At 45.3% G+C, this 13,615-nt stretch overlaps 1 protein-coding gene across 2 annotated transcripts; it reads right to left on the reverse strand.

Annotated features, from left to right (window-relative positions):
* Positions 1–1,306: 1,306 nt before the first annotated feature.
* On the reverse strand, positions 1,307–4,410 carry LOC135916356 (uncharacterized). 2 transcript variants are annotated; one of them, XR_010568905.1, is made up of 6 exons: positions 4,139–4,410; positions 3,895–4,041; positions 3,678–3,759; positions 3,177–3,361; positions 2,693–2,884; positions 1,307–1,805 (listed from the first exon to the last, which is right to left on the reverse strand). XR_010568905.1 is itself a non-coding variant. In XM_065449719.2 (5 exons), exons 1-5 carry the CDS (start codon positions 4,139–4,141, stop codon positions 2,795–2,797), a joined length of 507 nt encoding a protein of 168 aa, XP_065305791.1. In that variant the 5' UTR covers positions 4,142–4,410; the 3' UTR covers positions 1,307–2,794. The 2 variants fall into 2 exon arrangements, 1 of the variants encoding a protein (XP_065305791.1); XM_065449719.2 differs by having other exon boundaries at positions 1,307–2,884.
* Between the last annotated feature and the right edge of the window lie 9,205 nt (positions 4,411–13,615).

Here is a 13,615-nt window from a genome sequence, read left to right on the forward strand (position 1 = left end):
TCCAACTGGGACACCCCATATATAGCATTAGTCTGGCATTAGCATTAAAGAAGTTTTGCCCGAAAGGCAAAGCATCGAATGTAATTAGCAAATTATTAAAAAAGCTATATGAAGCAAGGATAGTAGTTTTATCAGTAGTATAAAATTGTAAGCATTCACTTACTAATAAATTAACAAGCATGGTGCCATGTGTGCACAGGCAAACATGAACACATCTCACTCGATCGCAGACACTCGCTGTCAAAATGCTGGAGTAAGGAAGCGCGGCAGTGGCAGCGAGCAAATTGACCTTCGTCCTGCCTCTCGCTTCAACACAAGCTAAGCAGTGAGAACACAGTGCACATAAAGCTATCAGCCCTCAGTGCACCTAGACTCTGTCTCCCATCGCAGATCGATTTCAAGATGGGGCCCGCACAGCCGCACCATACGCAGCCGTCACTGAAGTAGCACCTCTCCTTGGTACATTACATGAGCAAGATCGAGCTACCATCTTCAGCTCACCCTCGTATGCTTTCACTTGCATACACAGCATACAGCGCGCAGCCACTATGTTATCGCACCTGGAGTGTCCAAATAATTGCTATTGCAATAAAAACAGCTGTTCTTAGCTTGATGGCAGGCTTGCATTTCAATGTAACAAAGGTGCTTTGAAGCTCATGCACACTTTAAAGTGACACTAAAGGCAAATATTAAGTCAAGCTAAAGTGGTAAATTACTGCTAGAGAACCTCTAAGGCGTCGATATTATAGCGAACAGAGCCTTAATAATTGAGAAATTGAGGTAAATGCAGGACATGATTAGTGACTCTCCTGGGACATTCAAGTACTTGCCCGATGACGAAGGCACTCCTCATTTAAATGCTGTCCCTAGTACTCAACCACTCGCTGCAAAAAAAACATCCTTGTATTGTATTATCAGACGAAATAAAATGCTGCTTGTCCAGTTCTATCTCATTTTTAGAAAAAGAAAGAACTCATTGAAATTGCCCTTCAATATTACCCTTCAATTATGCAAGAGGTGAATAATCGTTTGCAGATGCCATAGAACAAGTAAGTCCACAGTAGTGTAAGAACTGTGTTTAACATGTGATTGAGGAAGATGAAAGAAACTGACCACATCATTGATGTCATTGTTGACAACCAACACCCAGTCGTGCTCAACCTATGGGAGGACACAGCAACCTTTTAAAAAGAGGAGACCAGTATGGAGGATGAAAACTTTGGGTGCTAGTGACTTCTCAAACTTAAGGCACCTCTCCCGGATCACTGTGTTGTTTGCCAGTCACGCATTGAACTTTATAACATGATTCTACTTGAAAAAACATTTTGTGTATTCATTTATTGTTCTTAAAGTCAGTACACACAGTATGTCATACATTGTGACACCCACAAACTGTACCGGGCAAGCAAAAATTGAGGTGTCTGGCTTCAGTATAACGCAAGTTTCGTCAGCACAATAATTGATGTGTGTTGACTTTAGATGTAGCATGTAACAATGCATGGTTCACAACTGCTGTAATATACTTCACGTTACTATAGCCACACTTTATCTTGCTTGAGGGGGGGGTTTAGCCTTATGGTTTACTTACATTTTCAGGCATAATAAACAAGCTAGGTTAACTGCGAGGAGCAAGTACCAACAAAGCAGGCGAGCAGATGCAAAAGAGACGCCGAGAAGATGGCACGGTGCGGATGAACACATTTTGGGGGGCTTTCACCTTTCCCATTGGCTAACGAGCCCTGCAGCTTTCACAGTGCTGCAAGGTACTCCTGAGATGGAGCATAGGTTTTGGAAAAGGTCATTTTCTGGGGAAATAAATCACGCACACGTAAATGACACAGTCAGCATTGTTCAGGAAAGACTCAAGATTCCAAATCTCTAACAAACAAAGAATAGATTTTTTGCAAGATATTGCCCTACTCTGTTTCCTTCAGTGATGCAGTATATCATACACAGAGACAAATGTGATAGCTTTCATTCTATGTTACCCATAATCTTGAAAACCCATACCGTTGCATGTTTTAGCACTTTGAACGATTCAAGCATCACTTGTCTAAAATCAGAACTAAGCTTACTGTTACAACTTGGATCAAGCAGTTTTATATTGCATTTATGTCTGATGTACTATCTGTTTCACCCACATGCCAGGTAACAGTTAAAGCCAATGTTCTAAACATCTGCTTTCATCACACTTCAGCAATGAGTAATTCCTTTCTCAAATGCAACTGCAACTCGTCCTCCTATCAATACAGTCACATATGTAGAAACCACGACAAACTTCAAGAAATGCTATTGAATCATTTCACACAGCAATGCACTGTGCATCAGTCTATGGAATGCCTTTGAATTGGCCTTGTGCCTCAAAATATGTACAAGTACACTGTACAATTTTGCTGTATGCCTTTCTGTTTGGGTTAATTATAGTACTATTCACCCAATATGCAATATATTTTTTTGCAATAGTTCTGTACATTTATTAGATTGGTAAATTATATTCTACTTCTGCTTCTTTTTGGCTATTGAAGTTTTAGTAAATGTCTCCTTTTATTTAATGCCTTCAAGGTGGAAATAAATAATATGATTTAAAAAAAAAGGCGCATAGAAAAGAACCACACAAGGCAGTGCTTACCCTGTGTGGCTTTATTCTTTCACATTTTTAGGCTACCACTTTGATAATGCTTCATTCACTCACTCAGCAGTCACTCAGCTGGGCTTCGTGTTAGCAGATGCTCCAATTTTACAAATATTTTGTGCCATCGATGGTCAACCGTAGCATAAGAAACACAGATTATGTTCAATATAAGCAAGTTTTCTTCATGATTCGAAGAAACTCCTCCTGGTTAACTTCACCATCTCCATCTCTGTCAGCCTCGTTTATCATTTCCTGCATGGAGAGTGATGAATATTTATTAGCAGGGTGTGGATGAGCCACTCAGTGAAGTAATGGAATGTTGTAGCAGCATAATTATGGTCACAATAAGTCTGCAATGGTCAAGATGTTGAAATTTGCTAATGTAGGTGGGAAAGCAAAGCAGAATCTGATATGTTGATGTCTCAGTGCTGAGCAGAAATTTATAATATAAAATCCAAATGTTTTTGTTATTGTTATCATTGCTATGTTTTATGCTTAGATAGTAAACTTCCTCGCATCGAACTGTAGGTCACGGCCTTCTTACCTTCAGTTCTTCATCTGACAGATTCTCGGAGAGCTGTTTTGCAACACTCTTGAGGTTCTTAAAGGAAATCTTGCCTGTGTTGTCTTCATCAAACAACTGGAAAGCTTTCATAATTTCTTCATTGATGTCCTTCTCTGCCAATCTTGTGGCCATTACATTCATGAAGTCTTCTCGAGCTATTTTGCCTAAATGTCGCAAGACAGGGGAAATGAGTCACACAGATATATATATTACCTAAGAAAGTAGATTCAAAGGGCCTTTTCACATATCGGCACATGTCACAGAATGTATATACCACAGTCAAATATACCGATATTTTAAAAATCACATCATCTATAATTAGTGGAACCTAAGCATAATAGTGCACCGATCTGAGGCTCGGAATTTGTTAAGCTATAAATAAGCTATATTCTACTGTATCGGCCTTGAGCACCTCGTGCACTGCAATTCGACGCGAACTGGACGACTTTAGATAAAGCTAATTTGTGAAAGGAATATTACCAGTCTCTTGCTTGTCTATCTCTGCAAGCAGCTTCTTCACCTCTTCTTTTCTAGGCTCGAAGCCCAGTGCACGCATTGCGAACTGGAGATAGAAGTTACAAGTTACATTATTAGCACCAGCCATACAATCACTTAGGGCATGAAAATGGAAATTAACAACCGTGTAGCGCACTGTTAAAAAGTTTAGAGAGGGTCCAGTCAGCGCTTGAGCACTTGCCTTCAAGTCTTTCGCTTCCATGAGACCACTGCCACTGGGGTCAAATAAATTGAATGCGGCGTTGATGTCATTTTTCTGTTCTTCGCTCGGCTCGGGCTTGCCGCTGAGCTTGCGCTTGTAGCCTCCAGATGCTGCGCTTTTCCGGGACTGAAGGATCAAGCAAAAAAGCAGGGTTTAACAGGTGGTCATATAATGAAGAACCAGGTGGTGTCTTGGTAACTGCGGCGACAGCAAATGCACTTACCATGGTGTTTGCACCGAGCTAACACAAATGACAGCTGGTACTGTCTGGTATTTTATGATGCCGTCCAGAAAGTAGAGTGCGTCAAAGCTGCACTCTTCTGCGATATACTACAACAAAACTTTCGCGGACGCGGGCAGCAGGAAGAGGACGGCAGGCGTACAACCGGGCAGACGAATAAAGAACCAATTTTAAAAAAACAGTACAGGTGTTCTGTGAGCCAGCTACGAAAAACGAAACTAACGGCCAACGGCGACGCTGGATAGGTGGATGGATGATCGAGGCTGAACGCTGTGAATCGGGCGGCGGCGGCGCGCGCCACCTAGCCTTGAATGGTACTATATGCATGCTATACCTATGTATTTACTCCTTTACTTTTGCGTTGATATTATCCACCAATCAGATAGCCTCCGTTCAGTTATTTCTACCTGTTCAAAGTCTATTTTACTTTCACTGTCTTTAAAACCCAAAGCTTTGAATAGTTCCCCGTTACATTCAACTGCAGGGTGAAGTTGTTTACAAGCAAGTATCAGGTGTTCAGCCGTTTCCTCCTCCTCTCCCCACGCCCCGCAAAACAAATCTATCTCCTATTATCTGACTCGGTACGGTTTTTTTTTTTTAACGCTGCATCACTAGAGTGTATTCTACCCAGCGGTCGGTTAAGACACCACTGGCACGGCCCCTCAATGGAACGCAGTCCGTTTCCATTGAGCGGCCGTGCCACTGGCTTCCTTGAAACCAGGGGCGCTATTCTGGACATTCCGCCATTTTCTTCGGAGCGTGACGTAGGCGCGACGCAAACAAAATGGCGCTGGTGGCCCGGTTTTGCTTACGTAACGTGACGCCAACTTGACGTTTCGCCTAAGAAACTGAAATGAAGGCACTGAATGTAGCGTTATCGGTAAAGCAAAACAGTTTTCCTCCGCAGTAAAAATAAAGCAGCTATCTCAAAGCGTATGATTATTCTGTCGAAAACGCTTCTCGCTTCCGTCGTCTGCTGCGTACAAGCCGTCGTCTGCTTCAGTAGCTCGGATGCGTGTCCCTGGAAAATGGAATGAGTCATCGCATGTTCGTGCCAACGCGCTTGTTTTCTTTCTTGAGACAACATACGCGAACTACCAGTGGTGATGCGCGCACGTTCTAGGCCACGTTATCGCTATTTCGTGAAACGCAAGTGACTCAGCCCGACTCGGCTGGCTTAGAAACGGCCGAATATCACCGATAGCGTTGCGCGCGCCAGAGATATCCACTAGAGCGACGCAAGCGCCGGCGCTGCCATCTCTTGTTCATTTCGCTGGTTACTCTCACCGCGGGAGGAAACTTCAAGGCGCCGCCTTGCGTATATTTCTTTTTGTAAGTTAGAAAAAAGCCGTTGTCATAACTTTTGATTGTGCGAAAAGGCATTAATCTCGATTACAATACAAATGCAGCAGTGAAAAGTGGACAACATTGCTGAAAGTTTGCTATATTCAACCAATATTATTTCGTATTTACGCGTTCTTTTAAAAAACGATGGCCCAAAACACAAATGCCAACACCACCCGAGAGCGATGCAAATACTATGAGCACGCGTTATGAACAAAAGATTTTCGTGGCGCCAAACGACGGGGAAAATGTGGCGATACGCATTCCTCTCGGCTGCCATTGCATATGGCTGCCCATTAGCATAATTCGCGCGGCTCGTCGCAGCAAAAATTATGGCGGAAAATCTCAGCAATGGCGGCCCTGCGCAACGTCACGCATCGTCAAAATGACGTTTACGAAACAGCCCTTCCTGTGACGCTCCTCATGAGATATTCCTTCAGCCAATCAGCAAGCTGGCATGGCGCATATCTTGAATCGCCACCACATATTCGCGCAATTGCAGATGCATTGCACTGGCTTCTGCACGCTACCGCTCACATTCTTTTTGAAGCGCTAACATCACAATATATCTGCCAAGGACCAAAAAAATGTATTAGTCCATAATATTTGCAGCTCCACGTCACGTTTCGTCATCTTGATGAAAACGCAAAATTGCATTTTGCAATACTTCCGCTTCCCGGCACGAATTTCAAAACACGTGACCTTTCGACAGCCAATCAGAGAGTAAACATGGCGGCTAATGGCGGCCGTGCAGCCGCCATGCGTGTCCAGAATAGAGCCCCAGTGCTTGAAACCATAGAGTTTCTAAATAATACCCTAGAGGGAAATGTGGCGCTAGTGTCTACGGGGGCCCCCACGAGCGTTGCCTCAACTCAACGTTACTAGATAACGTTACTAGATTGCTTTCAGTTGTCAAACTCCGCCGCGGCACCTGGCCCCTTTCTGTCGCGCCCGCGGGGTGGCGCGCGCGACACTGTCGGCCCGAAGGCGGGTGGTGCGAACAACGTTTGCGTGGGTGGACAGAGACGCGGATGCGTGCAGAGGCGTGCCACGTTTTGCTCGTGTTTCTTATTTGTGTGCCAGGAAAATGCTGCTCGCCTTGTGAGCAAACATACCTGCAATGGAACAATGAAACGGCAATGAAACAAGAAAAAACACGAGAAAGAGACGAAGTGATAGCTAGGGAGGGTGCAGCGCTCTTCCTATCACTTTGTCTGTTCTCACTCCTGTTTTTTTGTGTTATTAAATATTTGCGAGCATTCTACGTCAAAATAGTGTACCAGACCACCGCCTTTGAACTTCGTGCGCATTTCCTAAGGGATATAAAATTGTTACACTAATCATGTCAGGTCATCAAAGATTTTTTGGAACTGCTGAACTTGACAGAACAGAATGCAATTCAAAAGAACCTGAAGCTTTTTGCATCACAACAAACGACAAAGCCGCTGCGAGTAACTCTGATGTCGACTTTAGACATTGTCGATGATCTGCCGCGTCCAGGTGCGCTCTATGTTTCGACAGCCAAGTTACATCAAGATCCACTGGAGGTAAGGCACACTGTTCACATTTGTTGTGACTACATTCACATTGCACTGTTTGCTAGGAAATTGCCTCATGTTTTTTTCAGCAATGCATTAGACTAGTGCGTTCCTTCGGTTGAGATGAGTCCCATCCTACTATAACCAACTTCACGCAGATATTCCGCCTTCTAAAACAGCGCTACGTGGTATAGTGTGGACGGTGTGCCAGGACCAGTGCTCGTCGGCATGAACAACACATTCAAGCAGACGAGAGAAGCCTGCAAGTAAAAAAAGTAGTCTTCGCAATGCCATTGAGGCGACGTTGATAAGTTGCCTGGAGCGAAGCAGCTCACCAGATATGTGCTTAATTTCGCAATGAGCATAGCAATGAGCAATGAACATAGGGGACAATGTTGTTTATTATCTGTCTGGATATGTTATTCGTAAAGTCACAAAGGGCGCCCCATGTGATCTATGCATAACGGACATAAGCTTTGAAACCCCAGCAGTTGGCTGCGACAGTTATAATACTTGAGTGCAGAAGTCTCAAGCATGGTTCCTTAAAGCACCCGACGCCAAAGATGCTGGGCTTTATGAAGACTGCTAACAAAAGTGTGTCGACTTCCCTGGATGAGGCAGGCCTTTGCGGAGAGATATTTTGGAAAGTTTTAGATTATCTAGAGGGGTGCTGCCTCCCTCTTCTTGGTTGTGCAGCGCATATGTTCGCGTTCACGTGCGAAGTACTGAATTTCTTCATTGTTATGCGGATGCAGTTTTACTGCAGGGATACAAACTGTCAACTAGAAAGCAGTCACAAGGTAGCTGCAGCAACCAGGAAAGCGCGTCTTTTGTGAATATCGATGCATAATGCTTAGATTCATCAATCCGGCGTTGTACTGGTCCTATTCTTTTTTTCATGTGTGCATAAAACATGCCAGCCTCACTGTCCTCTTCATTCGCCTGTTAGCTGCCTTTTACAGAGTGCACAATGTAAAAAGGCTATGCTTTGAATATTTAGCGCCACGAAGTGCAGCAAACAAAAAAAATTGTGGCATTGAGTCGGCGGCGCGCTGCTGCTTTGGGAAAGCTTCCGCAGCCAACCGGGCCAACCATGGTGGCAGCGCCACCTCGCGAAAGGAGACGGCAGAGGGTCACCTTCTCGCGCCGCTCCCAGGCGGAGTTTTACAACTGAAAAGTATCTAGTAGCGATGCCTCAACTCACAGAGGTTCTCACCATAGAGTTTCCTACAAAATTACTATGGTTCTCACTATAGAAACTCTATGCCTCAAATAGCCACTGTCGAGTTTCTCACTACTGTATCACAACTGTCACTACTCACGGAGGAAGGAAACTAAGGAGAGGCCCACGGAGGAAGGGGAGAGGCCCTACTCCCTCCGCGCGCTAGGAGAAAAGTGTGTCGGAAATGACGTAGTAGGTTCTCATTTTTTTGCTGCTTTTTTTTTTGTTGTATGGCCACGCCTTTTGGGTCACAATGGCGGCGTTGTTATGGTTTTGAGCGCTCACATGTGTTGCTCTGGTAGGTTTCGTGCCGTGGCAAAGGCGCTGTGTGGGCGGGTTTGCGTTAGTCATCGTGTCTTGTTGCGCTGTGTTACCTGCACCGTGCTCTGCCGGCCATGAGCAACGCCAACTTCTGGCTTCACTTTTGCTTCACAAAGAGTGCCGTCAGGGCTTCTCCTTAGTTTCTTTCCTCGGTGTCACTACTCTATTAGCCCCGAGAACGAACGCGAGCGGCGCCGCTCGCGTGACGTCAGGGCACGGACTCGCGCCTGTCGTCTGCTACAGTTCGGGCATTGTCCGGGCGCTTGCTCACGGCCCAAAGGGCCCTAGTGCAGCACGCGAGCGATGCAGCGCGACTCAGTGGAGCCTTGGAATAGGGGCCCACCCTTGCTGAAGAGAAGTCTCCAGTCGCCAGCGCCAAGAAGATGAAGACGACGGAGACCTCGTAACCGCGAAACTCTCGAAAGACTCAGAAGTTTTCCCTCCCTCCCTCCCGGGCGCTTTCTGCGGTGTTTTCGTTTGTTCGCCCTCGTTCTCTCTGCTTGTATACTTATAGTGGTCGTCTCAAATATATTTTTACGACGTCTTCCTTTGCGAACATTTATTAAAAGAGCTAATTTCTTAGACAACAATGCAGCTCTTGAAGGCAACGCTACAGTGCCAGCCGAAGCGATGCAGACCAGCCCATTGCGTGTTTTTCATACGCGGATAGACAATCACAAAAGCATAGCCTATAGGAATCCAGTTATGATACCATACCGGCCGCGGTGCAACAAGTATGTCACAAAGCTGGCTATATATGACTTCTACAGCAGTTACGTTGATATTATTCCGCTAAAACAGGTTTGCTCACGACGAGTAGTTCATGGTATAATATCGAATTTTTTCATTTCCTCACAGAAACGCTCGGCAGTAGCACGGGGACTTAACTAATACTGGAGCTTAGATTCTACACGCCTCACTTGCTTCTTTAACTGCTTGTCAACATTAGGCGGTTCTTCACGTGTTTATTTTTTTTAAGCGGCGGAAATTTGAAGTAAAGTTAATGAAGGCTTACAGCTATTTACAGAGTACAAACAGGAATGTACAAATATCTATTCCCTTTCCTTGCTACACGTTCAACTCACCTCTTTAGAGCGCGTTTGTTAATGATTAATAATGTATGTTATGTTCCTCTTTTTTTGTCTATGTTACTTAGTGTATATCATTTATTTATTTCAATGCCGCAGTGTGTTTTGCATTGTTATTGTAGAAATATTTCACTGTTCTTTCATATATTGTATAACTGCAATGTTTTATGGCCACTATATAAATGTAATTTATATGGCGCTTGATGTGTTACCCCATGCAGCCATATTGTATCTTAGGGGGTGAGGTTACCTCAAGCCGCGTCTTTTTTTTTTTTTTTTAATTGCGATGAAGGCTTGCCCTTAAGGCATAATTGTTGGAGCGTATATGTGTATTATATGTGTGCTGTGAGGCCTGTGTTGTGTAGGAATTGAAGCAGTGTTTTGTGAAATCTGTTATCATGTATCCAGTGGTAATAGCTGGTTGTCACACTGTAGCGGAGGCCGGCTTGCAGTAGGAGACGCGAGCGTTCCGATTGTAAACCCGTACATGTCCATATTAGGTGGTATGCATCTGATTCCACCACAGGAACGGAGCAGTATGGACACGTAGCACCCAGTGGTAAATGCGACCAGTTCCACCTTGAGACAACAGCCGGTGTAAGGGCCACCCTGGCCCGAAGCCTCCTAAGCACAACTTCCTCCGCCCTAGTAAAGTGAAGGGGGAGGGAGCAGACACGCGGTGGGATAAGAGCGCGTGTGTCCTGCCGGAGAACATTTTTACCGGCTCGCAGCGAGTTACGGGGTTGGGGTGGGAGGGGAATAGGTGGAGAATCAGGATTAGGAGGGCAGTGTGCCTGCTGGTCAGCAGCAATGTTGTGAGGGTTCGCTGAATGGCCTTGAATCCAGTGTACCTTGACAGCTGTCTTACTATTCATAGTGTGTATTCTCTCGCAGATTTCCATCGCCTTATCGACCTTCTTGAGTTCCTGAATAGCCGCTAAAGAATCCGTGAAGATGTCTAGTTGCTTGATGGTAGGCAGCTTAGATTTCGCATCTTGCATAGCGTCGTGGATGGCTTGAAGTTCCATTACTAGAGCGCTGGCTTCCGTAGATAAATAGCGCTGGTGGCCGCGTCTGTGCGGCTTTTTTCCCTCATCCACCTCCATTTACCACTCCTCTGTACATGTGTGTGTGTAAATGGAAATTAATAAATCAAATCAAATCAAACTCACTTGAGAAATTTACTAGTGCTTGTTGCTTGAGGAATATACATGACGAATCTGTTTGGCGAACTGACACAGGCTGCTCAGCCCAACTTTTTTAGTGAAGTATGCCTGCTGAACCGCAGCTGCAGCCAGAAAGAAGTCGAAGCGTCAATGACTAGTAGTATGGGACATATTGAAGATATCGAAATTCCCCCGGTGGAGGGTCAGAAATCAAGTGAAAGTATATGCAAGGCTTGTGGCTTTCTTTATGAATGTTTACGATTGGATTGGAGCAAACCTAATTTAGCCTGCAAGGTTCTCTTTTATGTACCGAAAGCGAATAGCTATCCGTTTGTATAATTAAATAACGCAGGATCGAGACACGGTGAGACAGAAGGTGCTTGAATTTTCCTTTTTGTAGGCAATCAAAGCTGCGGTGTAGTAGCTCGAGAATACTTTAGCCATTCCAGTTGGCGCTGTAAAAAATGCTTTATGGTTTTAATTCGAAGTTGTAGTGAACTGATGGGTTTCGCGAACATAGCGTGCCTCGCCATACGGACAGTCGATTGCTACCGTTACGGGATCAGGGGTGTGCCATATTGTCGATAAAGGCTACTGAGGGCCACTATGAAACATTTCATCACTTTCAATTGAGTGGCTCTCGATCTTAACAACGAAACTTTTCTCTCAGGTGATTGCTACTATGGTGTTTGTGAATTAACTATGTAAATACTCTACATGACGCGCCGTCGTGTTAGCATGCAGCCATGAGCTATTCGTTTTTTGGAGGCCTGTTTCAGAGGGGGATGAAAGTAGCAGCAAACTTTTTCATAAGAAATGCGCGCCTAACTATTTCTCTACGCATTAATGAATGCCCATATTTGAATAGAACAACACACCAGAGTAATAGGAATCATGATGACAGCTTCGCTGGGCAGCGTCTTTCTAACATCGGATAACATGTTGACGCCAATTACCAAATTTTTCTTCCACCTAGAATGCAATGCCTCTCATAGCTAAATACTAAAGGAATGTCAAGTGTTTAGCGAAGCATCATACACAACTTCGCGCATTGAATTTGCAGATATTCTTTTTTTAGCCAAAATTTATCGATAGACACGGCGCATATATGCATTGCAAAACCTAGTAGATCCCTTTAACGCTACTTAGCTTGCGATATCCAAGCCGCAAAGTTTCTCGACTCACATGCTTTTGAAGAAGAAAATGTGGTTTAGGTATGGCAGCTGAAAGAAGCCGACGTATTCTTCAATACGTACGGCTCGAGCCACCCATACCCCAAGCATACAGGAAGGGAACGAGCGCGCGCGGCAGCCGAGCGAGCGGCGTCCTGGCCGTGACGTCACTCGCGAGAGGGCGCCACTCCTAATTCTCGCCGCTAATGGCCACTGTACTTCAACCCATGCTTCAACCCATAGAGTTTCCTACAACCTCAACCTACTAATGGGAATGATGGGAAGTACAGGATTCGGATTGATTTCGATCTTTAGACTAGTGGCGTTTGCTTGCGGCGCAGTAAACGAAGCTATACTCAAGTATCATAGCGTAAAGTCTATTTTATTTTGCAGTATGTTATATAATGTACAACACATTACATAAACTTTGTATGACTTCGAGATGGAAGCACGGTTTGCTATGGTTTATCAACAGGACACACCAGGGTGAATCGCACATCCTGGTGCGATTTGGTCCTGATTTAACGCCAGAGAATAATAATTTATTTATTTTTGCAACAGCAATAACAACTATGCAGACACTTATATAAAGATATTCTTCAAGTATTTATGGAATTAAAAATGTTGTATTGTGAGAAAGTGTTGCGCCCTTGAGAGGAATGCTACATGTGTCGTCGTCTGCTACGACGCCTATGCTCGCTGCAAACGCGAGACTTTTCTCGCGAGACTTTTCTGCAAACGCGAACTCTCTCGCTCTATCGAAAGGCTGCGTCGGCTTTCACGATTGCTGTACGTCTTCAAGTACACTTAAGCACATCTGCTGCACTGCTATGGCGTGGCCTTGCACTTGTATTAGATTCGTCGGACTAACACCATTTGAAGCAGTCGAAGGTCGTAGAGATGAATTCAGTGAACAGGATTTATTTACATATTAACATATTAAGACAAGATACATTGGCAGTCTAGCGCGACTCCCACATGGAGCCCGCAAGATTAACATTCAGGAAACAGCATTCGAGCACACAGCTCACTACTACATTTTCAGCATAACAACGAGCACTCAGCTCCCAACGACGAGCACGACACGAGCACGCTCTAGCAGCCGGCAAACGCTGCTTATAAGCCTCCGCTTGACGTCATCGTTCGGCGTGGACGGTGCACGAGTGGTCGGGAATGTTCGTCCAATCATTGTAAACTTGCCAGCGCCCCGCCGTTTGGCACCACACACAAAGGCTCCGGAGTCGACGTCAGAGGGCTTTGTAGAACTCTCGGTACAGCATAGCCCGCGGTGTCGTCGACCGAGGGCCTCGTAGAACTGTGCTCTCCGTCCCGGGTGGCGCGGCGGCGTACCACATTCCAGAGCTGACCGCGCGCCACGTGGCTGTCGGTCATCCGCAGTTCTCGGAAGGCGCCTCGTCTGGGGGGCTTGGAACACGTGCAGCGGGCTGAAAGCTGGCACGTTGCCACCCCGTACGGCCATTCCTAACAGCTCCTCCATGGCCCGGAAAATCTCGCCTAGCCAGTGCTGGCAACCGCTGGGCAGGAAGAGAATGGCTGGCGAGCAAGATGACGGCTTTGCTCTCTGCAACCCCTGCGTACTTGGAATGC

The sequence above is a fragment of the Dermacentor albipictus genome, chromosome 5 (genome assembly GCF_038994185.2).
Source record: "Dermacentor albipictus isolate Rhodes 1998 colony chromosome 5, USDA_Dalb.pri_finalv2, whole genome shotgun sequence".
In the NCBI taxonomy this organism is placed as follows: domain Eukaryota; kingdom Metazoa; phylum Arthropoda; class Arachnida; order Ixodida; family Ixodidae; genus Dermacentor; species Dermacentor albipictus.

Bases quoted from the DNA above. Each gene is read 5' to 3' on its own strand.
- LOC135916356 (XM_065449719.2), bottom strand. The intron at 3,362-3,677 runs GTAATATTCCTT...TGCGACATTTAG, and splicing joins GATAGACAAGCAAGAGACTG to GCAAAATAGCTCGAGAAGAC. The intron at 2,885-3,176 runs GTAAGAAGGCCG...CTCTCCATGCAG, and splicing joins TGTCAGATGAAGAACTGAAG to GAAATGATAAACGAGGCTGA.